Source organism: Anolis sagrei, chromosome 1, assembly GCF_037176765.1.
Source record: "Anolis sagrei isolate rAnoSag1 chromosome 1, rAnoSag1.mat, whole genome shotgun sequence".
Lineage (NCBI taxonomy): Eukaryota > Metazoa > Chordata > Lepidosauria > Squamata > Dactyloidae > Anolis > Anolis sagrei.
In genome coordinates, this window is record NC_090021.1 from 40,343,596 (window position 1) to 40,371,589 (window position 27,994).

Here is a 27,994-nt window from a genome sequence, read left to right on the forward strand (position 1 = left end):
AACAATATTCTTTGCTTCCCCACATCACTGTGACCATTTGCCTTCTGCTGCCACGGTCTATCCTGAGCACTGACAGGATTCTGGGCACTATGCTTCAATCTCCCCAAATTCAGTACATTGTTTGACAGTTGTGTTTCCAAACAATAATTGTGCTGACTATAATTCACATCTTTTTGTACCTATTAATTACTGTGCTTTCTTAGCCAACTCGGTATGATAACATTATTGTCCAACTACTTTGAAGCTTTTAAAGATATGTAGACAAATATTTAAATACAAGGAAAACAAAATAGTAGGAAAGAGACAAATTTCAGATTTTAATCACAATATGTGTTTAAAGTAAAGCACACAAAGAAGTTGCACTTATAAGGATTGTTTATAAATGTATACAAATAATGCATTTGAATGCATCAGAATGCCAAAACCTGGTCAATTCTGCTAATTTTCTATTTTATTTTAATATGAATCTGGGTTTTTTTCTGGAACACATACAGTAGCAACCACAAACTAAATATGCATATCACCAGAAGATATCAAATCCAAGTAATTGTGTACTTACTTCAAATTGATCCAGAGCAGAGGCAGGTGCATTCAAAAATGCCAAGAAAGAATTCTGTGAGTCTTGGTGCTTTACACCTAGAAAACAGCAGCAAGTTTTAAATCTACATAAAATGGCTACTTTGGTCCTCCTATATGGGTTGTTCATTTCAATATTTACTTGTGCCAAAATGAATCAGCTTATTCTAAAACTCAAGAAGATGAACAAGAGGTGGGTTGTGCGTGTGAGAGGAAGGCCTGAAAACAGCATAAATTAGGGAATAAAGATATCAAGGGTTCCTTGCGCTCTATTCCATATATTTGAAGGAAAACTAGTCATTCAGGTTTGCAGGGATCTTTTCCATAAGAAATACTGGAATATAAAACCTTTTACAGACTATTTTGTACTGCTAACTCTATTAGACAAGGACCAGCTGTTTTATAAACAAAAATAATGGGATTTGCAGGGAAAAAAACCATGAAGACAAATATCTTTCATCAGGGTTGCATAGCATAAATCTCTGTATTCAGAGTTAAGCATTAATTGTGCCATACAATGCTGGAGTTAAAGTACTACAACTACAAAAAAGACTGGAAATCATTTCTAAAGTCCATCAAAAAAAGAAAAGACTAATAATTATGCACAGAAAGCTTTGAATAAGACTGAATCAGGGAAAATCTCATCTCAAAAATTATCCTGAAACGAGACAAAAGGTCTAATCTAGAGCTGCTATCTTGAAAGATATCCAACATGCATCTTCAAAGTAATAGCACCTCCTGCCCAGAAAAAAGTCAGCACAGAAGACCGGGGGGGGGGGGGGGCAAGGGCACCACCATATTGAATTATATTTTGACAAAAATATGTAGGTGCTGCAATGCAATTGCATGTGTGTGTGCATGCATGTGAGGATTAAACAAGAAAAAAGAAGTGAAATGCAACATTGTGCTACTTAACCAACCAACCAACCAAATGTGCTACCAAATGCACAACCAAACGAGTATACACACATTTACATGGAAGGCATATGCATACATAATTGCAAGTGTGGTCGTGTACAATGCTACTGAGTCAAGCCACTCAACATTGTGCTACTGAATCAACCCACCAAATGTGCTATCAAATGCACAACCAAATATGCATAATAATTGCAAGTGTGCTCATGTACAATGTTACTGAATCAACCCACTCAACATTGTGCTACCGAATCAACCCACCAAATGTGCTATCAACTGCACAACCAAATCGGTATACATACATATACGTGGAAGGCATATGCATATATAATTGCAAGTGTGCTCATGTGCAATGCACATCTTCATGCAGAGGCCTTGCTTCTACAACCTTGAATTGAACACAGTCTCGTACCAGCAAAAAAATGGGCAATTAGTTTCATAGGAAACTTCCATGTGCATAAGACACCAACACAATTCTAGTCAACTTTTCAAAAGTATAAAATGAACACAAGATAAACATGTTTCTATATTTTTGTCAGAGCTGTGGGTACATCTTATCATGCACAAGGCAACACAACACTTCAGGAGTCAGAATCTTCAGTCCAGATTCTGTCAGCATGCTATAAGAGGACTTTCTTGATAAGAAATACCCAGCACTATGAAGTGGATTTTGGCTTTGTTTATTTGGACATCAATTCCCTCACCCTTCTCTGAGCGGAGTTCTTCTGTCTCTTTTTTCAATCTCTCTATTTCTAACAGCAATTCAGAGTTCTTCTTATCCGATTCCTGGAGTTTGCTTTACAAATAAACAGTAAGAAAGACAGAGAATCAATTAGATAGGTTATCTTATTTGGTCATGGTTTGAACACTATCTGCAACTAAGTTCAATTACTATCCCTATCATCTAAGTCACGTTTGTTAAACTCAACATAAAACAAAAGGTAGTTCAATTGTACTAATGAACCTTCAAAAGGAAATCAAGACTTGTTTCTGATTTGGACTGTGTTGTATTTCCATTTTCAAACAACAATACAAACAATGGGAATGTCAACACAGCATGCTCATTCAAAAACTAAACACTAATTATTTTCCTGTTGTTTTGTCACAATTGTGATATTCATGTGAAGAACTGCATGCTTCCCTTTTTCTCATTATTTTTCTTACTCAGCTACAGATTTATTTTATTTTATTTAAAACCAACATTACTGGGTGTGTTTGCCTTTTGGCTGCCTGCCGAATTAATGTATTCTAAATTGAAGTTGCTGATTTCTCTGCATGTAAAATTACTATTAGTGCCCTACAGTCTAGATACATGCATTTGAGTCATAATGTGTTCTGCATCTAATATCTTCTATCTGTAACACAAATATTAAATAATTCATGATTTGGAGTAAGCAATATAATAGGTATTCTCTATGTCCAGGGTGTTTCTGTGCTTGCAGAATATTCTAATTTAACAGAGCAGACTACAGAAGAAAGGAAATTGTTTTTTGCTTCCGTATGTTCAATAGAACTTTTGTTCCAATATAAATTTCAGATAAATATTTATTACTCTGGTCAAATTAAAACATGGTTCAAATTTTATTTTCAGTAATTCTTTAAAAAAAAAAAAGGAAATTACAAGCTTAAATTAAATTATAAAAGGATAGCATGAAACTGTTAGTAAACTCCTATCACATAGTCATGGTAAGTGATTTTTTTTATTATTTTTTTTGGTTTATCAGCAAGCCATTCTAAGAAAGTCACTGCAAGCTACTACCTCTTTCCCAGGAATAACCATGTCTTACCATTCGGTTGAAATGTTAGAAGCTTTAACTTTATTCAACTCCTCTTGGATGGCTTGTTTGGCTCGTATTTCTGCATCAAGGGCTGACTGTAGTTCTAACCTTGCAGACATATCCAGTTTTGCAAAACGGCGCATCTTCCAGGGCATGTCCTAATAAGAAATGCATTTGTTTAGTCATCTTGTTTGTTCTTTGCAATTCAATGTATTGTCTTCACCAAAGGAATTCTGGCAACTCTTGCGGTTGCATCTAGTCTTGTCTTTGAGTGAACAGAAGGGCTCCTAAATAAATAAGAGCAAGTACAGGAATATTCCATTCACAATTATTAGTTAAGTCACATAGTCAGAGAAATATGAATGAGTACATGTGTGATATAGTGTAGCAGGTGACAGAACTCATTGTGATGGCACAGGAAGTCCTAGAACTAGAATTAATAATATCTTAAATCAATAGCTTACTGTTCCTCTTGCACCCAAACTGGAGTTTCTCAGGGCTTCAAGCTCTTCTGTCATTTTAGAGGCTAAGGCTTGAAGGTAGCCTCGAGCATCCTTTTCATCACTCACCCTAGTCAAACAGTGGAATAAGAGTTAAGAATTTGGGGAAAGCAAATATAAGGTTTTTTTACTGCGAAAGTGAAGCCACAAGGATAAATGAAATTGAAGCTATTCACATGATACATTTAATAAAATTAATGAATTTGATATATATAAAAATAAATGTTAGCCAAAATACAAACTATGAATCACTTTTCTGAAGCTCACTGAAGCCTACAATATCTTCTACAATACATAATTGATACTGTTGGCTATGGGTCCTTCTACACAAGCAGTCCCCGAGTTACAAACATATAAGTTACACATGACTCATAGTTAAGACCGGAGGTGGACCAACAGAAAGGTGGGACACCTCTTTCAGCATGGCTGGGAATGGGGTAGGATTCCACCCCCCACCCCCCACCACACCAATTTCCTCCAAAGAAGACAAATCTCCACTGCCTGGTGGCTTCATGCTCTTTATTTCTTGTTTTGTAGCCATTAAGTGGGTAAAGCAACTTGGGAGGAGTGAGCCCCCTTCCCTTCTCCCAAGCTGTTTTGCTCACTTTAATTTATTTGATAGTTTAGATCAGGCATGGGCAAACTTTGGCCCTCCAGGTGTTTTGGACTTCCAACTCCCACAAACCAGCTATTAGAAATTATGGGAGTAACACCTCGAGAGCTGAAGTTTGCCCATTCCTGATTTAGATGCACACAGTTTAACCTTTTCTCACCTGAACTGGAATAACCGTTATGTTGTGAGGCAGACTTCATATTCTGAGTTTTAACAAAGAAAATGTTTTCTTTTTCAGACTGTTTTAACAATTAACATGTCCTGGACTACAATCAAGTTTTGTTTGTTGAAAAAATACATTAGCAATGTATTTGTTTTATTGAGCTTTTGTTTGGCAAGAAAGGGCTAGGTTTATAAAAAGGATTTGAAAATATCTTGTTTTGGGTTCATTATTTTTTACATCTGAAAAAAAAGGTTTGCAAAGAATGCTCCCTGATCCCTAGGTTTTTTAATTATGTTTTTCAAAGTTGCATCTACACACTAGGATGCCTTCCAGAGTTTCAGAGCTCTGGATAACTATGCTCAAAAGGGAAAACTATGTCTAAAAATGGACAATATGATTACACTACATGTGAAACTTAGTCTAGCTAACAGGGCTTTCCTAAAAAGACTATGTTTATCCCTTTTTACTCTAATACAAAATTTAATTATACAGCTGTTATGAAAGCCACTAAAATGGAAGCAAAACATCTTAAAATGAATATGATACAAAGCTCTAACAGTCTAAGTGATTTGTGGAAATGTTTAGGTACACATTGTTTTTAAAAGTTACATTTTACAAATAGTTTAGGAATTGGGAGAAATTGAAAAAATACATTTCTATAAAATTTCTTTCATCCACTGACAGTTTAAATGTATGCTTAGGTCTTTCCCTCTGAGCCCTGCTAAAGCAGTGGAAGTGGGCTGTCCCAAAAGGAGAAATTGATTATTCAAATAATTACTGAAAAATCAGCTTCCATGATGTGTTAAGTTCAATCTTAGAATTCCAAACCAAGCCAAGCCACTTTTGTTTAGAGTCCTACATTCATAACACAAAATACAAAGTGACCTTCCAATAACAGCTAAATAGAAATTTCCCATTTTAGTTAAAATATGCAGAATTCTGGAGGGGACCTAAGATAGTGGAAAAATTGCTGCACATGCAGTGATCTCTAGTGCAGCCAATCATTTTGCATGTACAAAACTAGCCCATCCTTTGCTTTTTACATAATGGGTAGGGGGAAATTAATAGACTCTTGCTGTGGGTTTTTTTTTTCATGCAAATAGGTGTACAACTGTGGGATTCAGCATAACTCAGATGAGATATATTTATACAGTTAAAAAGTATACTGGTTTTCATTACAAATAACCTTTCATTCTTCCATATAGGAAGCTTCCTGAAATAACAAAAACTACTTAAAATTGTATGTTACTTGAACAGACATGAATCATACCCAAACATGGGTTAACATTTGTTAAGGAGAGTCATGAGTTTTCTAAAGCTTTAAAAGACATCCAGGGACTAAAGATTCACATTTTCTTTATGAAAAACAAGAATGGTTTAGTTTCAAATATTAAATGAGGAACAGTGACAAGAGAAAAGATTAAGGTACTCACCACTGGATGATCTCAGTGATCTGGGCTTCCCAGTGTGCTACAGATTCCCTTTTGTCAGCAAGATCTCTCATCTCTTCTTCCAGTTGACGGTTACTCATGCTTATTCTTTCATACATGGCTGTAAGCTAAATACATTTGAAAATAGTATTTATAGATATGATTATGATATGGTGACCTCTTGTGCTTACCATTGCAGCATTTGTAGACCTTTCCATATACTGTTGCCCCACTCCCCCATGTTTGCAGTTTGACTTTTGAGGTTTTGATTATGGGAATCTTTAGGTCCTTCACTGTGATTCTGTGGTTAATTTCCAGTGGAAAAAAATTAACAGAATGTTTTTAATTCTGGCTGATGCAGACTCACACTGGAGGACCAAAAGGTTTGATCTAATCTATGAATTGAATCTGGAAAAGTCACATTGGGAACATGGAAGGCCGACAGTAAATGGAGTATAAGCCCTTGCTTTTGTAGAGGGACAACTGTGCAGGACTTTGCAAGCGTATCTCATGAACTTTTCATTTTGCTTGAGAAAAATTACCTTGCTCTTCTTAAAGTGATCAACATAAAACTTAAAGTGATATTTTGTGAGATTTGAAAAAAAATTACATATATATAATCTAATATGAACCTCTGCAATGGAATTAGAATTAATTAACTAATTCTGCACTGAAAGCTTAAAAAATCCTATGGTTGCATCCCCTAATAATGCTTAATGAGCAGCTCTCACTATCTTTGCTTGGTATTTTAATTTTCTCATGGATTATGGTATTTACTCAAATCTAACATTCCCTTTTTGGGCTAAATTACATTGCCAAAATTAGGGTGTGCATTATTTGTGTCATATAGTGATCTTAATTCTGGGCCAAAGCCGAAAGGGAAGCTGCTTCAGGAGCACCTGGAGCTTGAAGGATGCCACTTGTAATTTAATGGCCATGACTCAATGCTTTGTAATCCTGGGATTTGTAGTTTGGTGAGGCATCCACTTCCTTTGGCAGAGAAGGCTCCAGGCTTTGCACAACTACACCCCGCACGATTCCATAGGATTGAACCAAGGCAGTTAAAGTGGATTCATTCTACAGCATAGATGAACTCCAAGATTTTCTTTTTCATTGGGGATCGCTTTGATGTTCCAACACTTCGGTTTTTAAAGAAGGAATTCTAGGCAGGCAGCAATTGTAATGGCCAAATTACAAAGAGTGCGCCTTTTGCTGCTGCACATTACATTAATCTCAAATATATATTTTTTTTTGTTTCAGGGTTTTGAAAATTGAGGTGTGCGTTAGACTGAAGTAAATATGGGTACATACCTTATCAAGCTCACTGGAAAGTTTTTTGTTCTCTTCAGTCAGCAAAATTTTCTCCCGTTCATATTTCTGTTTGAACTCTGTTTCAAACTCCTCCCTTTCACTTTGGCTAAGAAAAAGTATACATCGTAATCAATGGTTAACAAATATAGAAAGTATGGAAATTGGGAAACGTATATGTGGTTTTACCACTAACTGTGGTTTTCTATAGATAGAAAATCACAGTTGGTGGGGAAACCACTTAGGCAGTTCAACAGTATTCTTAAGAAACTGAAGATCTGTCAATAACCAATATACATTAATATGCATGATCAGAAATATTAACTGCAACTGGAACAATTTTATTGTCTCCTTTGCATTAGGTTTAAAACATTTTTATTCAGTCAGGTTTTCAGAAACAGACTGGATGGGCTTTTGTAATGCTGTGTAGTGCTGTTTTTTTAAATTTAAGTTTTGTATGTGGTTTTTAATGACTTTTCATGTTTAAGTGTTTCATAGAACTTTTGTATTTATACTTTTAATGAAAGGTTTAAGAGAAAGGCAGGATATAAATATTAGTATTAATATTACTAAAAAATAATGTGCTTTGTGCTGCTAATATACCAATCTTTTAAAATGTAAGATTTGAAAATGTCAAGTTAACAGCTGATAGACATTTTATTTATAGCTAGATTAAATTTGATAGTCTTAAGCTTCTGAAACTCATGAAATATCACAATAAAACATACTGGATGTGAAACAGTAAAAGATAAGCATAGACAAATTTCACTTAAAAACAATGGAAGTTAGGAAGTCTGGAGCTGATGCAGATTGTATCCATCCCTGCTTACAAATGTTTGCAATTCAGGGGAAATATTCAGATTAAATATGCTTATTTATTTTTACAACCCTCTGTAATTCTGAAGCCAAGCCAAACCCAAAGAAAGAGTTCCCATATATGGTTTCAAGTTCTGCAAACTTTTATGCATGAAGATTCCTGTTAAGTTAATAAAATTGGTCTAATTATAACAAACCTCTGTGTCTGAATCATCAAAAGCTAATCTGCTTTAATTTCAAGCAACATCACCTTTCCTGAGTTTATACATTGTTCCTTATACTTCTGTTCTAGTCAAATGCACTATTGTATGCTGGAGGGAAAGACTGGGAAAGGAAAGAATGGAAGCCTCCATTGCGTTCTACAGAAGCGAGAATCAATTTGGGAGACTGTTTAGAAAGAATATGAACCCTCCTGTCATTTCTGAAAATCTTCTTGGTAAGAATGAGGCACCCTCTCTCCAAAGTTAATGAATGAGGTCAAGGGGATGCAGTAGGAAAATTATTTTTCAGGGGAGTCTAAGGGTGGGGGGAGAAGAGATGGGGAAGCCCAGCTCCACAAACTTCCCCTTCCTCACAGATGAGTTTCAACCCATTGTCTGCTGTCACCACTCTGTGTTCTTGGCATAAAGGCCCCACGGCTCATTGAAAAAGTATAAAGAATACTGGACAGACTGATTAGACATGTAATGGTTGTCTAAATCTTGAGGACGGAAGATCTCTAGACAAATTATGTAAGCAGCAGAGAAATTCCGAAATACTTTTTTCAAGAATTGGGAAGTCTAATATTTAATCCTCCAAATTAAAGGGCTACATGAGTTTGGGACTGAAAGTTGATTTTGGTGTAAAAATAATTTTAATATACATCTTTAGATTTTTTTTTCAATGCTCTACGGATAAATTTGGATAGCCTTAACTATGTCAGAATCTATTGTTAGGCTTACTTAATGCTTTCCCCAAACAGAGAGAAACGGGTGAAATTCTAAATCACAAAAAGACAAAAATGTAATCTGATGCTTAAAGAGTCCTAATCCTTTATCTGAGATGCTAGCCTTAAACTCATGTCTCCCACATATCTGAGAGAGGTATAATCCATTCCTCTGACAGTTAATGCCTTAATCTTTTCAGCTTTTCCCAACATTGTTCACCATATGCAAGGAATCTGTTACTCAGAAAGAGGGGTGTGTGGTGTTGGGTTGCCAAATTAGAGTTTAAACAGCAGTGATTAATATGCAACATTGTTAGAATGAAGTGTTATGTTTCACATAATGTCTAGCAATGCACAAATTCAGAACCAAGTCCAATATTGCCTATTCTGTATACCAAATCCAGATCATAACAGAAATACTTGTATAAAATTTCATTATAACTGTCTAGTGGTGGCAGACAAAAAAAAATGTTGGGATTTTTTAACCACAGTGAAACAAATGGGAGGAGATTACTTTCATGACTATTTTTCTCTTTCTAGTATTGCCTGTTTCATTAACAACTTTCAAGAAATATTTTTTACTTTGCAATGGGGAAAATGTGATGTGAGGCTTATGCTAACTAACTGCTTTGATGGTAAGCCTCAGAGATCTGATATGGTGAGGCTTTCAGTAGAAATAGGCCTAAAAAAACCACCCAAAAAAGCTGTTGAACATAGGGGAAAACCAGAGGTGACAATAAATTGGTAGTTCAAAATACTGGTTCAGAAATAAAGGCAGCAAAATACACTTTAGTTAAATAGAAAATTTGTGTTCTTTCAAGCCCTTGTCATACTTCTCATCTTGCCTCACTTTTTCTACTTGCTGGCTCAAAAAGTAAAGATTGGCACTAAGGTGAACACATGAAACCTACACTACTATACATACTCCTGAGAAGTTATGAATATAGTGAAACATGTTCTTGAATAAGCATGCACAGGGTTAGATTCCAAAATTACAAAAATTGAGAGAAAATTGAGACACTGTATTACGTCCATATTACGATCTGGTTTTAGATGTTTTTTCTGATGGGGTGCCAATATGTATGTTTATATAGAATACATATTAAGTTCTCTCACATCCCTGAAATAATAACTTTCAAGGTAATGCATATCATACAATGAGGTAAATCAGATTCTTGAGGCCTCCGCAACAGATTTTTAAAGATCATGCAAAGTACTGTCTAGACCAGTCCTGCACAACCTGCAGCTCCCCGGGTGTTTTGGACTTCAGCTCCCAGAATTCCTGAGTACTGGAATAGCTGGCTAGGGCTTCTGGAAGTTTGAGGCCCAGAAGGCCACAGGTTGTACAAGCCTGGCTTGGGTGAAAGGAATCACATCTATCTCAGTTCTAACCAATGGAAGGCTAACTATCAGCAAAATTATCTTGCTTTTGCCACAGCAGTGAGTCTCAAGTCAACTTAAAAAGTTAAAACAGATTCACGTAAAAGTTCATATCATTAACAATATATAAAAGTTAAAATATAATTAAACTATAAACTGATTTAAAAGAAATCTAAGATCATAGCTATTAAACAATTGTATTATGCAATTGTATTAAACATTACAAAATAGCATATTAATAAAAGCCTTATCTTCATGTGCAGTTAGTTCTCAAAGGCCCAAAGAAGCATTTTTCTGGTATTGCGTGCCATGGTACTGACTCTCCTTTCTCTTTTCCCGGGAGGAAAGGAGCTCTGTTTTTCTTCTGTTTCCTAAGTTGGGAGACCAGGAGAAATGGGAGCCATTTCTCCTCCATCCCCAACTTGGGGGACAAAGGATAAATGGGGGGACAAAGGACAAATGGCTTTCTCCTAGGTCTCTCAGCTGGGAGACGAAGATGAAAGGCTTAGGGGGGGGGGGCTGCTCTACCATCAGGCGGAGGCTGGCGAGTCTGCTAGTCTCAGTCTCATGGAGGGACAAAGGCACCTTTTGGTGCACAACTGTAATGCACCATTGAATCTAATGTGCACCTCAATTTTGGCCACGCACTTAAGCCAAAAAATATGTTCATTCTGTTAGAGTAAATACGGTATGCTCCATATTTCTATCAATTCAGCTTAATTTTGTATTAAACTGCAGAATGCTTTGTTTTCCCCCATCACTAATACCTAATATTCTAATGCTATGGCAGATCCATTCATATGTTTATGAAATACAAAAATGAATAGAGGATTACTTCTCTATTAACACAATGCTGTTTCATGATATAGCCTTCTCAGTGATAATAGCCTGGTTTCAGTTTAAATTGTCTTATCCATGTTATCTATGTATATATATTTTCTCTAGGCCAGCATGGTCTCTCTTATTGTGACTTCTTACTTTTTCAGATATATGGATTAAAACTCCAATTACTTTCTGCTAGTATAGCCATTGGGAAGGTAGCTTAGACAGAATGTTGATGTTGTCATTTATATTTTCAGCCAGGGAAATTAAAATGACAATATCACTATCTATGTATGTACACAGAATATGTGTACAAACTATGTATGCTATTTATATGCCCAGACTAAACATATATGGGTCGATCTAGTAAATTTCTAACAGTGGGGATGTGATTTGAGCAGAAACTTGTTCAGAAATTTGATAGCCAAAATTGGGAGAAGAACATCTTAGCTTATTAGCTCTTTTTCCTAACCCATGTCCTACATAGTTCACTAACTCAGTAGAGTAAATCTGGAATGTCACAGGGGTCTGCAGAGTGAGGGAGGATTCAGTGAGGATTGCTGCTTCCTGAACAGATGAAAGGAGCCCTCTATTTGAGGAAGGCAGATTTTGGATTTGACCCATACTATTCTGTGAATTAGTTTAGCAATTATTCCTAGTAGTGAACCACAAAACAAATAAAGAGAAAGCATTGGTCCATGAAGAGAGGGATGCTACTCTGTTCTCATTCACAGAACCTGAAGTGTTTTACTGAAGTGTTATGTAGGCATTATACTAATGTACTATGCCGTTTCCATTAGCTAAATCTCAAACCACAATATGTTATTGCTGCCATTATTTTATCTATATCCTACCTTTCTTGTAATAAAAAGTATTTATTGAGATGGTCCAGTTAAAACAACTTAGTTCCATTCAGGAGTACTTAGGTTTAAAACTTTAGCTGCTTGAAGTCTTAAAATGGATTCAAATTGCATGATCTGGATGTACCAAATTAAGTAAGGTAAAGGTAAAGGTAGTCCCCTGACATTACGTCCAGTCATGTCTGACTCTGGGGTGTGGTGCTCATCTCCATTTCTAAGCCGAAGAGCCAGCGTTGTCCGTAGACACTTCCAAGGCCATGTGGCCAGCATGACTGCATGGAGCGCTGTTACCTTCCCGCCGGAGCGGTACCTATTGATCTACTCACATTTGCATGTTTTCAAACTGCTAGGTTGGCAGAAGCTAGGGCTGACAGCGGAAGCTCACGCCGCTTCCCGGAATCGAACCTGTGACCTTTTGATCAACAAGCTCAGCAGCTCAGTGCTTTGACCCACTGCGCCACCGGGGGCTCCACCAAATTAAGTACTGTATGCTAAAGTACAAAGCAATCTAATTATATTTACAATCATGGCATCTCTTTTGTTGAAAACCTGCAGTAAAATCAAGGCATAAAGAGTTTTGCAAATGAAAGGAAATATCAGTGGAAAAATAACTGGGATGCGCATACCTTTCTCTTCTAGTCTTTTCTAACTTGTCTTTCAAAATTAGGATTTCTTTTTTGAGAGCAAGTTGTTGGCTCTCTGCATCACGCAGCTCTTTCTTCAGATTTTTTATTTCATTAGAATGTATTACTTCTCGCTTAGATAGCTCCTCTTCATAAAAAACATTTTTCTTTTCCAAGTCACCTTTTAATTTGGTGATCTCTTGCTGATGTTCTGTGGTGCTTACCCCTGGAGTGCGACCAATTTGCTTCTGCTATTAAAAAAAAACGAAATTCAAAATTATTTTTCACAAGCTGCAAAAGTATGGAAACACAAGCTTAGGAACAACTGGCACTGCATATAGAAATAATTGACACTGCATATAAAATACGAATATTCAAATGACTGCAGTTTTTTATCTGAATGAACTATATGCTGGCTGGGGAATTCTGTGAGTTATAATCTACAAAGAGATTTTTTTGAAGTTCATATCTTTACTGTTATAATAATTATGTCAAACTAAAGTAACAGCACGGTCTAATGATTTCTCAACCCCAAGAGATGCACCTCTTAGCCCTTATTCCAGTGGTTCTAAACCTGTGGGTCCCCAGATGTTTTGACCTTCAACGCCCAGAAAACCTAACAGCTGGTAAACTGGCTGGAATTTCTAGGAGTTGAAGGCCAAAACACCTAGGGACCCACAGATTGAGAACCACTGCCTTATTCAGTGATCAGTTCCAATATTTTCAATGGAGCCCATTCCCTTAAGTGAGCAGGGTATTTCAGTATTCTCTTTAAGTAAGAAAGTTTACATCTTTTATTTTTTAAAAACCCAGAGCTCCCTCAATTTCTAATATTAAAAGCTCCAGGAGATGCTTTTTTTCATAACACCCTGCTCATATACATGGATTAATATTCTTCTAGGTAAACTGAGTAATTGATACTCATGTCACTACAATTACATGTGGAAGATTAAATTTAAAAAATACACCCAAACTGAAATACTTTGGCATTATCTGACAAATACATTATTGTCAATATTTACGGGAAAGAGTCTTTACTAAGGGAAATTATATACTAATCTGCATCCCCCTTTGCCATGTGTCAGTAGTTACTTTTTCAAATCTACCAAGCAACATTTGAAAATGGTGAACTCCACAAACCTTTAGTCCTTCCAACTCATTTTCCAGCTGCTTAGAATACTGCTCGCTTCGCTCACGCAATTTCCTGTCTTTCGATGCCTCAGCAACTGCAGCTTCAGCATGAACTTCCAGCTACAAAAATAATGTTTAAAAAACTGTTATCACCTTTTGAACTTTGGCTTTCTTTAATAACATCAGAAAAAATATCCTAACAGTACACTTTTCTTTATTCCATGGCTCCTGCTCCCAGCTAAACAGGCAGAGATTTTAGGGATTGTACTTGATCCTGTTATTATCCTCAACTTTCTTGCAAGCAATCATTTTAGAAAAAAAAAACATTCAAAGACAAAGGCATGTTAAGTCTATTTTGGCACACAAAGATAGAAAGGAATCCTGTAGCATTTAACTGAGAAAAAAATCTGGGACAATCTTTTGTGGACGCCAGCCAACTTCATTGGATGTATTTTGGGATGTAGAGATATGCTACACTAACAATTTTCACTAGGAGTAAAAGAGCTTCGTCAGGCCCCTACTCTAGCAGTTTTCAGAAGGAACCTAAAAACTTGGCTGTTCCGATGTGCCTTCGCAGATTAGGAATCCCCCATCCCAAGTCCTAGAAGCACTTTAGCACAACCAATGTTGCTGCACACCGCACTTTTAATCCTACGTTCCTCCTGCCATCTCAGCACTTTTAACCCCTGTACCCCATTGCGCCGGCCGAACCAGTTTTAATAGTGTCTTGATGTATTGATGTATTGTCATTGTTGTTATTTTGCTTAATTGTTTTGATTTGCTTTGTTTATTGTTGTGTTATGTTTTTCTATTGTATTGTGTTTTGAGGCTTCGGCCCGTGTAAGCCGCATCGAGTCCTTCGGGAGATGCTAGCGGGGTACAAATAAAGTTAATAATAATAATAATAATAATAATAATAATAATAGGAGTAGCAACAAATCTTAAGTTTCTGGTACAATCACTTGATTTATACCCCACCTTTTCCCCCAAGACTGGGATTGGAGGGAGGTTTTTCACTATAACAGAAAAAAATAGGTTAGATCTAAACCTATTGAATCAATGAGAATTTCTTAAATAAATACTGACTTAGGTAAGTTCCACCGATTCAATGAATTAAGAACTGGATTCTAGGCATTATTCTTTCTGTGCCCATTTAAAATGATATTGACAAAGGATCATACTAACTGACCAGCTTTGTCTTCCCTCCATGAATTTTACCTAGGTAATACATTTCAATATTTGAGTTGTTTCTCCATGTTTCAATGCTGCTTTCCAATCAAATACTTAGGCTTTTAAAAATATACTTTTCAATTTTAGATTATTAGACTGAAAACACACCACAATCTTAGGTCTAAAACGTGTAGAGAATTGCATCCAAAGTATCAGAAAGTGTCAGTAATTCACTAGTTATCACACCGCATGTCAATCAAAAGAACTGAGAAATATTTACTTGGGAACCTGTTTCCAGTAGTCACTACCTTCAACACAACTTACTTCCTTTTTCAATCTGTCTGTTCTACGCAGCTCTTGTCTCAAAGTTTCTACTTTTTGAATCACAACTTCCATTTCTTCTTCCTTATCTCTGACTTGACGGGCAAGTTTCTGTTTTTGTGAATGCAAGTCAGTAAGTCGTTCATTCATTTCGGAGAATTCCTGCATGGCCAATTTCCTCTGGCTATGTGCCTCTTTCAGCTCTTTGGTCTGAGTCTTTAATCTTTCACTAGATTCAAGCAGTTCCTACAGTCAAAAACAAAATATGAGATATCTTTATCTTTCAGATTTATGCAATTCAGTGGGATATTCAGGTTTTCTATTTATGTGAACAAATACTGACTGCTCCCCATCTTCAAAAAAGGCATCCTGTGCAGACTCTAAGACCATTTTTGGAAGAAAATAAATTCCTTTGGAAAGATTGGAACTTAATAGAACCCATAACTCAAATAGGACTCCTATCTATTAGTCCAACAATTCTACCTGCAGTCAACCTTTTTAAAATGCCTATACCTCCATCTTGTCTAATTGAGACCTGGCAAGGGCTGCCTATAGAATATAGTTTGTTTTCAGGACCAGCCATCAATCTTTGCTGCAGGACACACACAAAGAACTGGCAAAGGATTTTCAGCATTTTCTCAACCCTGAAGGGTCATACATGTTAGGTTAATAGCAAACAGAAGTCACTTCATATAATTTAAAAAGTATTTTAGTGATCCTGTCAACTACATTTTGCCATTTCCCCATTTCTGAAGTCATCCAAAATTGGCAGCCAAGGTGACAGAAAAGTCCACAAGAGCTGCCAAGAACTCCCTTGAATCCATCAGTATCCTGAAGCAGACTGTCCCAGGTGGTCCACTCCAACTACAAAGGTTCTGAATCCCTAACTAAGTAATGATATGTTCATGATGTCCAAACTACACCAAGTTGCTATTTATTTATTACATCTAGTCTTCTAAGAAGATCCAAATTAGTTGTAAGTTATTTTAAAGGTTACTGCATTCCCCACCACTAATTACTGAATCTGTACAGTTTCTTTCCTCTTCTTTTCACTGAGTCTTTTTAGAGGCATATTCACTCTAGGATGTCTGTCCCCCATGTTGTCACTATATCCAGATCTTTCATTAATCTAAAATGTGTGCTCTATACTGAAAAAAATGTTTTCTATGTGGGGATCAAGGATTGTCATGGAAGCGTACAGTCAGAAATGAGTCATATATCACATTTCGCAATGCTTGTTTACTATGTTTATCAAAATAGTTGTTTCAGAAAATACACACAAAATGCAGACAAGATAATATACACCCTTCTCTATCTCTCTTTATGTAACTGTTAAGAAAATTATTTTTTTACCTTATTAAGATCATCCCTATCTTGCTTTAGTGCTTTGATTTGCTTCTCAAAATTTTTGATTTGCCTTGCAGCATCTTCTAATTCTTGTCTTGCAGAACTGGCTTCTTCAAGTTGTTGTTCTAGTTGTCCAGAATCTAGGAAAACAACATAAATAAACAACATATGGCAAAATATAGTTCTCATTGATGAATGCTGTATAATAGTGATTAGCTATATAGGACCAAAGTTAAATCCATCCCTATGAAGATTGCTGGATGAAATTCTAGTTGCAAACTCCAAAACAAAAGGTGTGTTTTGGGTTGCTGTAAATTTTTCAGGCTGTATGGCCATGTTCTAGAAGCATTCTCTCCTGACATTTCACCTGCATCTATGGCAGGCCTTCTCAGAGGTTGTGAGGTCTGTTGGAAACTAGGGAAATTGGGTTTATAGATCTGTGGAATGTCCAGGGTAGGAGAAAGAACTCTTGTCTGGTGTGTTTGTGTATCACATGTTGATTGTAATAAGAAAACCTGCCAGCAGGCTATTCTAGTGTACAGCAGCCACCAGCATTCATGTCTTTCTTGAACTATCCCTTGTATAATACAAGATGAAATATTTTTTCTGTGTTTACATATATTCTACTAAAATATTCATATAGCCTTAAAAAGTTAAAAATAATAAACTAAATAAAACACTAATAATACAAAATAAAAGTAGACCCGAAGGGCTCCAGAAAGCTACAGCCAGAATATAGCAGGTGGTATGGTTTATTAGAATCATGCAACTCAACACATTTACAGCACTGTAACAATTGAATTCACACATAATGCTATTTTCCATTGATGATCTCAATATTGAAAGACAGGGCAGAATTAATATATAGGGGCTCTAACTAAGCTAGATTTGCATGACACTAGCCTAAAGTATGTATGATTCTAGCAAATATCAAAAACCTTAGAGGCCCCTCATAATCTGAGGACATGGACTTCAATTTGCTTAGTTTATACATAAATGTTTGAAGGCTATCTCCATCCATGTATGTCTACATGTTTACCAAGATTATCAACAAAGATTCACTTGGAGCTGTTCCCTACACTTGAACTATGTCTGACAATGTCAACCTATGGAATTCTCCTACAGGAAGCCTACTGATCTCCACTTTAACATATTGTTGTTGTTGTTTTTCCATAGTTATTGTGGAATTGTAAATTTTAAACGCTATCATCTGTTTTAATGATTCTTACTTTGGGTATAAATGTGTATTTATTTTCAGAGTTGGGTGGGATGGGTATTTACTTATATTTGTTGTACGGCATTGAATGTTGATTTTGTTGTTCACCACTCTGAGTCTCTTCGGGGAGAAAGGACAATATATAAATTAAGTTTTATTATTATAACATTATTATTTCTCTTAAATGGTAAAGCTCTTCCTTTTAGGAAACTGGTACTAAATTTATACAGATAGTGCTCTAACTTCACCTGTGCTGGAAATGCCTGACCTCACTATGGTGACATGTGATTTAGTTACATTTCCTTTGGATTGCAATAGACTCATCTATTCTATAAGGGATCCATTCTAGGATCCTTCCTGTGATATGACTTTCATGCATAATTTGGAACCCCCATTTTTTTACATTAAATTACATTAAATTAACAATGTCTTGGGTTTCTGGACAAAGCATACCACTGAATCACTCTGATGGACATAGCAAGGCCCAAAACTATTTCTCTCTAGGCCTCCAGCACTATTCTATGGGCAATTTGTGGAGGAACATCTAACACAAGTTGATCATAGAATCACTCTGAAGAGAGAAGAGTCCAAGTTCTCTGTACTATAACATGCTCTATTTAGTGGCCTGATTAAGTTTATGTTCTCTTAACCTCATGGATGTGTGGAGCTAGCTTGGAAAATGCTCCAAAACTTCTATAGAAACAAATAGCAACAGCCAAATTAGGAAGTGGTTCCAGAAAGAAAACAACCACTACTTTGTTTCTGGAAACAACCGAATGAGCTTATTACGGCCTATAAAGCCCTATACTGCTTGGGTGCAAGATATCTGATGGATTGTATTTTTCTAAATGAACCCATCTTAACTCTAAGATTCAGGCTTACAATCTTCCTAGGCATCTTTAGTGTTGACATGGAAGAGGGCTTCTTGACAACTGTTTTCAGGCTTTGTAATTATGTCATGAGGAAGGCTGGGGCAGTTCTCTCCTTACTGTCCTTTTGTTATCAAGTGAAAATTTTCATACCATTTGATTCAAATGGTATGAATTATATGGGCAATTTAATTCAACTTTAACAATAAATATATGCCTTAATTCATGTATTTGTTTTTATTTTTAACTTCCTTTGAGTCCTAGTATCGGGAAAAAGACAACATAAATGAATAAATACAACAACTGATGTTAGTCACATTTACCTTCATGAAAGATGGATACAAATGTTAGTGGCCTAAATATAAATATGTAAAGCTGCTTGTTTTATTTAAAGAATTCCAAATTACAAATATATTGAACAGCTTAATAGTGTTTATACCCTACCCTCAAAAAGACTAGTCAGAGGCAAAAATGTGAAATTTTTAAAAATCTGGCTCCAGGGTGTTTGCTTTTTAAGATGAAATAGTACTCAAAAGGATATAAGATAAACTTATGTATCAGAAAGGATTGGTGTAACAGCTGTAAAATTGAATATCAAAACAAAAAGGCAACTAGCCCAGTGGCCAGTATCCAGTGCTATTACTACAAGTGTGTAAACAGCTTCCATAACTCAACTGGGAGGGACTCAATCCCCTTAGTCCTGCCATTCCCCTCCAGTCTAAAAAACCAACTAGGAAGGGCTGAGAAACTCATCAACAAAAGATGCAGGGAAGGAATAAAAATCCCCGAGGGAAACAATATAGTTGTTGGTGTTAAATATATTCTCCAAAATATACTGTGTTTTATTTTAACTGGTTTTGAGAAGAAGAAGATGGGAACAGGAAAACATGCCCAGACCATGCAGCCACAAAAAAAAGCCAAAAACAGAATACAAAGCAAACCAGAAATAAGCATGCTATTTACAGCCACTACCAAGAAAACAGAAGCTATGGACTGGTCAAAACCGTAATGACATCCTATGATCATATGGCTTAAGTCCCACTGATTTCAATACAACACCAAGTAAATGCAATTCATATCATGACCTTAGATCAGGCATGGGCAAACCTGGGCCCTCCAGGTGTTTTGGACCAACTCTTACAATTCCTAACAGCCTCACCCCCCCCCCCCCAGCTGCTTATGCGAAAAAGGGGAAAGGAGGGGGTCTGGGGCTGTTAGGAATTGTGGGAATTGAAGTCCAAAACATTTGGAGGGCCCAAGTTTGGCCATGATTGCCTTAGATAATAAAAAAAACCCTTAACTGTTTACACATTGACCTTTTCTCTTTAGCCAATTGTCACTATTTACCATCATGGCATGAAAACACGGCATGCAATTGTATGACATGTCAGTTTCTATTGATTGTTATTTCCTGCTAGCCATCCCCTGCCATGCATTGCTGTGGCCCAGTCTGTGTATATGTGTTTTGTGTGTGCATATGTGTGTGTATATGTTTGTGTATATGTGTGTTTGCGTATATATATGTGAGTGTGCGCATGCGTTGTAATGTAATTTTTGGTTTTTGTCTTTTAAAGTCTCTTCTGCTGTGTTTATCAGTGTTTTTATGAGTGATGGTCACTCGTTGGCCTGAGAGGTGTCTTGTGTCCAAATTTGGTGTCAATTCGTCCAGTAGTTTTTGAGTTATGTTAACCCCACAAACGAACATTACATGTTTATTTATATAGATATGCTACAATATTAAAAAGGCAAACAAGATTTTTTTTCGGACCTACAACAATACATTTTAGAATGTATTGTTGTATAGTTTAGCAAGTTAATTAGTAGGATGCTTTGTAAATTTTAGTATATTGTGTTAAAAACAAAACCAGCAAAATATCATACATTAAGAATTGGTACGCAATTTCATGTTGATCATGCTCCTGTTCTATTCAGATGGCTTTATTTATTTCTTATGTTAACACCCTATGTGTTTGTATGTCCTACTTAGTTTATTATTTCAGTAACTACAGAAGGAACATATTTCTGGAAGATTTATTTATTTAAACAAACTGTTAATCACTTGTAAAGCAAACAAAAATTTGAAGTATCTCAGCTATGTCACAACTTCGAGGTTGTATTTTTTTCTTTTGTTCATGAAAGGTATTTTAGTGACCACTGCCCAATTTCTTACTTGGTTTATTCTGCCAGTCAAAGTAGCTAAAATACTTATCACAAACTAAGAAGCTCAATGTTACTTTTGAACTGGGACTTCTAGTTTCTGAGATCTCTAAGAGGGCAGAATCTGATTTGTTGCTAGCTTCCTGTTCTTGGTCTATTTAGAAATCTTAAATGACAGCTTTGCTTCAATGCCAAGAATTATTAATTCTCCTGAAATCACCAGCACAAGCAATGTGTTTGCTGCTAAAGAGAGCCAAAGTAAATCTCTTCTTCACATGTGAATTACTTTGTTCTTCTGTCTCCTATTTCCCTTACATTTTTCCGCTATATTAAAGATTCCTCAAACATTTCTCCTGTGTAACTTAGATAACAAAATATTTTGACTTTACCTCAAAACGTAAAGCATGTGCTAGGCTATTATTTCTTGGGGGGGGGGGAGTATTAAGACCCCATTGCGAAGAACCCAAAATAATAGCTGTAAGTTATTGAGCCCCCCACCCCCACCTCCCTATAGCTGGAGTGGCAAAGTACTGCCAGTGACTAGGTTCTTGTGGGTTTTTTCGGGCTATAGGGCCATGTTCTAGAGGCATTTCTCCTGACGTTTCACCTGCATCTATGGCAAGCATCCTCAGAGGTAGTGAGGTCTGTTGGAATTAGGACAATGGGTTTATATATCTGTGGAATGGCTGGGGTGGGGCAAAGATCTCTTCTCTGCTGGAGCTAGGTGTGAATGTTTCAACTGACCACCTTCATTAGCATTTGAAGGCCTGGCTGAGCCTGGGAAATTCTTTTGTTGAGAGTTGTTAAGATGTGCCTGGTTGTTTCCTCTCTGCTGTTTTGCTGTTGTAATTTTAGAGTTTTTTAATACTGGTAGCCAGTGAGCTAAATAAAAGGAGCAGCACTGCTTTTATGGCCCCCAAGTAAAAAATGAAATTGCTTCCAAATGCCTGCTGGTGGTGACTATGGGCATTGTTGCCATATTATGGATCCTAAAGGCCATTTTAGGCACAAGAAATACTTTTTTAAAAAACTAGAAGCAACTTCCTATTGTTTTCTATTTTGAAAATAATTATCCTCATGGCCTATAACAGTGGGTCCCAATGTTTTTTGACCAGGGACCACTATCCAACATTAGTACCAAAAGTGTTACAAATCGGTTTTGGTCAACTTTAGATTCAGTTTGGGGTGCGGATTCAGAAAATTGCACTGGATAGATCACATCAGCTTGAGTTTCTAATACAGAACATATGCTATGGTCAGCGATAGGGAAGGAGTGGAAGGTGCGAAAGAAGTGGAAATAAAATAAAATAAAATAAAATAAAGAGAATAAGGAGGCTTGTGGACCAGATTTTTGTCCTCACAGCCCACTGGTGGTCTGCAACCCACATGTTAAGAACCACTGGCCTAAAAGGACCTGGAAGGAAGTTAAAAACATTGCAAAATTCCCCACACAGCCACCAGATGGTGCAGGGGGCAAACATTAGAGGGTTTTTTTGGGTTTTTTTTTGTTTTTGCAGTGGAAGTTCACCCACAAGTGTGTTAATGTGGATTTTCCCACAGCCACCCAACTCCTGCTATAAAACAATGCTCAAATTGTACCACTCCATAAGTACTCCACCAAACACAGTGGAATTTGTTTCCAAGTAAATATGGTCAAGGTCTGGGATCATGTTAGGATCACTGAACCAATTATGAAATCCAAAGGGGTTCCCCTACTCCAATAAATGCCTAACTATTTTCAGGGCCTCACAAAAATGCAATGTGAAGACAGAATACAATGGCAGAAAGGCCCTGAAAGAGAGAACAAGTTTGGTTGTGTTAACACATGTCTTGGATTGGGCCTGAGAAGAGTTCACACAGGAACTCCTCCAACTGCTGTGGAGTCAGAAAGGACTCCCCACTGCCCAGGGAGCCAAATTGTGTTTGGCACCACTGTGTGACCACCCTAAATGTCCTACTTGCTTGTCTAACATCAGCCAGTTCAATGGTGTGCCAAAGCAGGGAAGAGGTGGGAAAGGAGGAAATCCTCCCTCTTCTTCGTCTTCCCTTCTTAGCACTCCACATTACTTAGACTGACATCAGGGCAAATGGCGTTAAGTGGCCTTGTTCCATGTTACTCTGGATCAATCCTGTGCAGTGTATAGTCAGTGTGGGAATAACCTAAATCTACACCAACTTATGTGGTCAGTGTAAATGGGGCCTAACTTACTGTTGTATAAAAAGAGAGCCAAAACATGGCTAAAATGACCTATCGACTTTATTTATTTAAGGGAAAATATGACATATTTTTGTAGGGAGGATTCAGCCATCAGAGGTCTCCAATATGTCCCCCAAACCTATAACTGTCCTCTTGATTTCAGCTTTTATTGCTGAAATCAAAAAATTACATCAGATTGTGGACTGTTCCATGAATCCTAACAACTCTGGGACACCTTAACTATTTAGTAAAAAAAAAAACTATTTAGTATTTTCCATTTACAATTTTTTTATTGAAAATACATTCCTATATGAGAGTAGTCCCAGAAAAACAACAATACTTTAAGGATTTCTAAAAAGTGATCTTATCTTTCAGTGTAATTCCAGCTCTGCAGCCAAACCACAGGCTCTGTGTAAAATGCCAAGAATACTAAGCATTTAGTTGACATGCTACATATTTAAAACTTTGTTTCCAGCAAGTATGTATGTCTATAATCAGATTTTTTGATTGCAACTTCATTATGCCTGAAATATTAACTCAAAAGATAAGAGTACAAGTTCCAAAGACAACAGCTGATATAATGACAGGAATAAACGGCTTAAATCTCCATGTACAAATTTGAATAAATAGAAAATTCCACTTATAAAGACTGGCAAACTTCCAGTTTTATGGTTATGCTCCTTGTGTTTACAAGGTAAGCAGGAAAATGTTCCTGGAATGTCTAAGAGCCTCTCTGCTGCCTGCACAATTAAATGCATCATGGAGCTGACATGCACAGCTGGAAGAAGTGCTACTGTGTACCTCTGGGTGCCTGTGACTCAAAATAAACTGGCCACTAAAGCTGCTTACAGAAGCAAATCCCAAAACAACCACAGGCCAAATAAGAAAAATATTTCCAAGACAGCATATTACAGCAGAAAATGCTGCCAGAGTTTTCAATACTATATAAAGTACGCATTTCATGACAGGAAAGTCACAATCTGTATGTGTTTCATGAGTACTCACACCAATCATCCCGAGAAAGGAAAAGAATAAAACTGGCACAGTTCTGTTACAGCCAGTAGAGAAACACAAGAACGTGGGTCTGAGGTGTGTATCAAAGGATGCATGATAGGCCTTAAATGAGGTTAGTTTTTCCTTAAGTTCTGGAAGGAAAAAGCTTGTTGCATTTTCTCCAAGTATGGCATAGTCTGGAATATTTTTCCGAGCTTTTATGAAGATCAGGGTAGCAAATAGGAAAACCCAATTATGGTAGATTACTACTCTGTGCCTTAATTGAAAATGGAAAAGTTAGGAGGATTAATGCAGGAACATAAAGATGGACAAATCAAGATGCAAAGATCACAGAGAAATAATAGCCTGGACATATAGGAACAAGTCAACAAATGTTCTAACTGAATTTACTGTAGCATAATGAAACTCCTTAAAAGGGGGAACTAGAAAAAGCTACAAAAACATTTTCAAAGCTAGACTTGATTCTAAGTTTACAACATAAAAATGAAATCTGCTGATCATACAAAACTGCAGTTTTTCAGAATCTCATTCTGAGATGTGCTCTCCTTGACACACCGCTAAAAAGTCAGAAAATGAATGCATGGTTCATTCTACAGCTTAGTTCTCTGACATGTTGAAAAATCCTGTATTAACTGACATTTATCAAGTCTCTATAATCCAAATTTATCTTTTTTAAGAAAGGAAGGAGGGACCCAGTTATTCATTTTGTCAAACTTGCATAATAAACAGGTTATCACCTTTCGCTTGCTAGGAAAACTGCACACCAGCCATTTGATAATTTTCAAGCCTTCAGATGTTAAAGATAAGGACACCAAACTAAACATATCCAAATAAATAGAATTTACAGAACTGTGGCCCAACAAAAAACCAAACTATGACTTATTCAAATAATATATACTCTCAGAGAAATAAACCATTTATGCAGAAAAATGTTACTCTTTATTTTCTGGAAGCCATTAAATATTGAAAACACATTTTAAAAAGAAGCAAAACTAATGTTAAAAAAGCTTAAACTTACCTGTCACCTGTTTTCTTAGATTTTCAATTTCTTCTTTTAAACTTTTAATTTCTGTATCTTTGCTTACTGTTAATGGTCCATCTACAGTTGAATAATGTAAGGCCTGTATCGTTTGTGTGGATTCTTTTGGGAAAGAAAATGAGAGGAGACACACTTATGAGATAATGTACCCAGAAATTTCAAACCTTGTATTTAACATATAGCTGTTATGGCTCCTTGCAACTTCTCCCTTCATAAAATGCTGCTCAAGAAAAGCCTGGGGCAGTATTTTTGGCATGGCGACTGACATGTTAAATGACAAAATACACTCCTTAACAGATATTTGACTTAGTACTTTTTAGGAGACTTGACATATTTCAGGAGTAATAGAGTTTGTCCTATTTCCCTCTATTGATCAGAAACAGCAGGAAAATAAACAACTATAATGTCCAGCTGCTTCTATAAAACAGAAACAAGGCAACAGACATTAATATGCTCCTGCTTGAAAGCTTACTGAACCAGCTCTGCTTGTGAAAGCAGAGACCTGCCACTGTCACGGACAGAACATCTCCAATTATTCTGTCCCTCAATTCCAGAAAGCTCTGTTGAAGCCTGTGGAACAGTATTTTATCATTTTAACACTTAAAGAGGGGGCATTGTCTGCTGACCACAAGAAGGATGTGTTTCAAAAGGGTGTATGACATTATTCAAACCAGCTATTGTGTTGGTTCATAGAACATTTTTAAGGTATTTCTTTTCCCACCACCTAAGAAGATACATTTCAGCTATATTAACTGTAGTTTTATGAAGACTTCTTAACATATTAGAAAGACCTGAGGTAGATTGTTAAGTGAGATTTCATACTTCTTAGTATTATTATTATTGTTATTGTGAGTTCTTATTAAAATGCATACCTTGAAGTTTCCTGCTAAGTTCAACTTTTTCCTGCTCTAGACGCCTTATTCGCCTTTCGTATGCTTCTGTGGCTAAAGTATCCTCAAGCGTCCTTTGAACATTTGCATCTAGGTCCACAGCGCGTTCTCCAGCTGCAAATCTTAGAGTACTCCGATCCGAGAGGACACTGGGAAGATATCAGTTTTAGACACAAAACCAACAGCTATTTTCACTTATTTTTTATTCTGTTTTCATAGCCCTATTCATCTGTATCAACATACAAAGATATCTTCTTGTACCCAATGAAGTAGAATGAATCTACAAAAGGACGCCTTTATATTACACTATATAACAAAATTTGAAAAGTTTTCTGTTCCTGGTTTGAAAGTGTTATGTCCTGTTTAATTGTGCAGTACTTATTTTGAAAGTAGTTGTTATACTCCAGAAACTTTGTTTTTGTGGCTGCCACAAACTATGTTGAATTGGTTGAGACTCCATGAGATATTCAATGAAAAGCTATAGCTAAATGTGCTGCAGGATGTCCCACAAAACAAAGTTTTTGCAGTTTAATAACTTTTTCTATGTTTTAATGATAGAAGCAATTAGGAAATATAACTCGGGGACAAAAGTCATTTTACATAGCATTATCAGTGATCAACTATTATAGCATTCAAATTAGGATTATTTCAAAATCTGCATTTAAAAGTTGCAAATTAGTCTAAATAGTAATTGGTATATGTGTGTGTGCGTGTGCGTGTGTGTCTATTTAAAAGCAAAAATGGTATAAGTTACACATATTACATTCACCATACGTAAATAAATTTTCTTTTTATACCATATGCACACTTTAACAGGCACTGTGAGTCAGTTTGGCCTTCTTGAAGTATGCATGATACAGGTCTTTTGCAAACACACATTTGCTGCAACATTATGATTTTATTTACAGTATATGTCTAGATGTAGTCAACAGCAACCTGAATTATCCATGGTCATTGCTCATATGGAGCCCCCGGTGGTGCAGTGGGTTAAACCCCTGTGCCGGCATGACTGAAGACCGACAGGTCACAGGTTCGAATCCGGGGAGAGGCGGATGAGCTCCCTCTATCAACTCCAGCTCCCCATGCGGGGATATGAGGGAAGCCTCCCACAAGGATGATAAAAACATCAAATCATCCAGGCGTCCCCTGGGCAACATCCTTGCAGACGGCCAATTCTCTCACACCAGAAGCAACTTGCAGTTTCTCAAGTCGCTCCTGACACGAGAAAAAAAATTGCTAATATGTGCTGATATATCCTGATATGTGCTCCAGTCCAGAATATAAAGAGGACACAAAGTTGAAGAAGCCTGGAACAAGTCTTGTATGACAGACCATAAGTGTATGCTACGATCAGTACAACAACTCCTCCAATAGTGAAATACAGCATAGATTAACATTTTGTGCTTTCAGATAACAATGCATATCTTATAATGTTAAGCAGAAAAAATAGTTTACATATTTTTATATTTGTTTTTATCAAGGAACAGAAGTTAATCAAAAGCATTTCATGCGCATAATTAAATTGGAGGAGAAAAAAATCTGTGTTCCAACATTACATTGGAATGTGTACTTTGATAAAAATGTAAATAAATAAATACATTTCATTTTAATGAGGATTCTCTAGGTAGGATCAATCTTGATTTGACCCTCTGCATCAATGTAACTCTCCTTTTAGAAAATATAAAGCTTCTACTTACCAGTTGCTTGTGTATGTAAATCCGACAAATGGCAGGTGATGGCCAGAAAAAGCAGTATGCGTTGGGGGAGGCATTGTTTCCTGAGAAATAAAAGTGCAGGATCTGATCTAAATTAGATTACACTATTTTGGGGGAAAGTTGGTTGATCTGAATGAATGGAAAGTAACGCTGGGCATATCCAAAGCAAATAAGCTTTGTCATGGGATGCAAACGAAAACACCTGTCTGCTGGTGGCTT

General features: G+C 36.6%; 1 protein-coding gene across 13 annotated transcripts in view; it reads right to left on the bottom strand.

Moving 5' to 3' along the window:
* CDC42BPA (CDC42 binding protein kinase alpha) overlaps positions 1–27,994 on the bottom strand; it is a 146,671-nt gene that overhangs the window by 49,656 nt on the left and 69,021 nt on the right. For all 13 annotated transcript variants that reach the window (XM_060754158.2, XM_060754159.2, XM_060754156.2 and 10 more), the window contains exons 9-21: positions 27,758–27,837; positions 26,043–26,209; positions 25,150–25,272; positions 16,685–16,818; positions 15,335–15,577; positions 13,850–13,960; positions 12,713–12,960; positions 7,287–7,392; positions 5,979–6,103; positions 3,734–3,839; positions 3,279–3,427; positions 2,196–2,287; positions 560–636 (exon numbers count right to left, since the gene is read on the bottom strand). In XM_060754158.2, the coding sequence (XP_060610141.2) occupies positions 560–636; positions 2,196–2,287; positions 3,279–3,427; positions 3,734–3,839; positions 5,979–6,103; positions 7,287–7,392; positions 12,713–12,960; positions 13,850–13,960; positions 15,335–15,577; positions 16,685–16,818; positions 25,150–25,272; positions 26,043–26,209; positions 27,758–27,837 (1,761 nt within the window). The remainder of the gene's footprint in view (positions 1–559; positions 637–2,195; positions 2,288–3,278; positions 3,428–3,733; positions 3,840–5,978; positions 6,104–7,286; positions 7,393–12,712; positions 12,961–13,849; positions 13,961–15,334; positions 15,578–16,684; positions 16,819–25,149; positions 25,273–26,042; positions 26,210–27,757; positions 27,838–27,994) is intronic.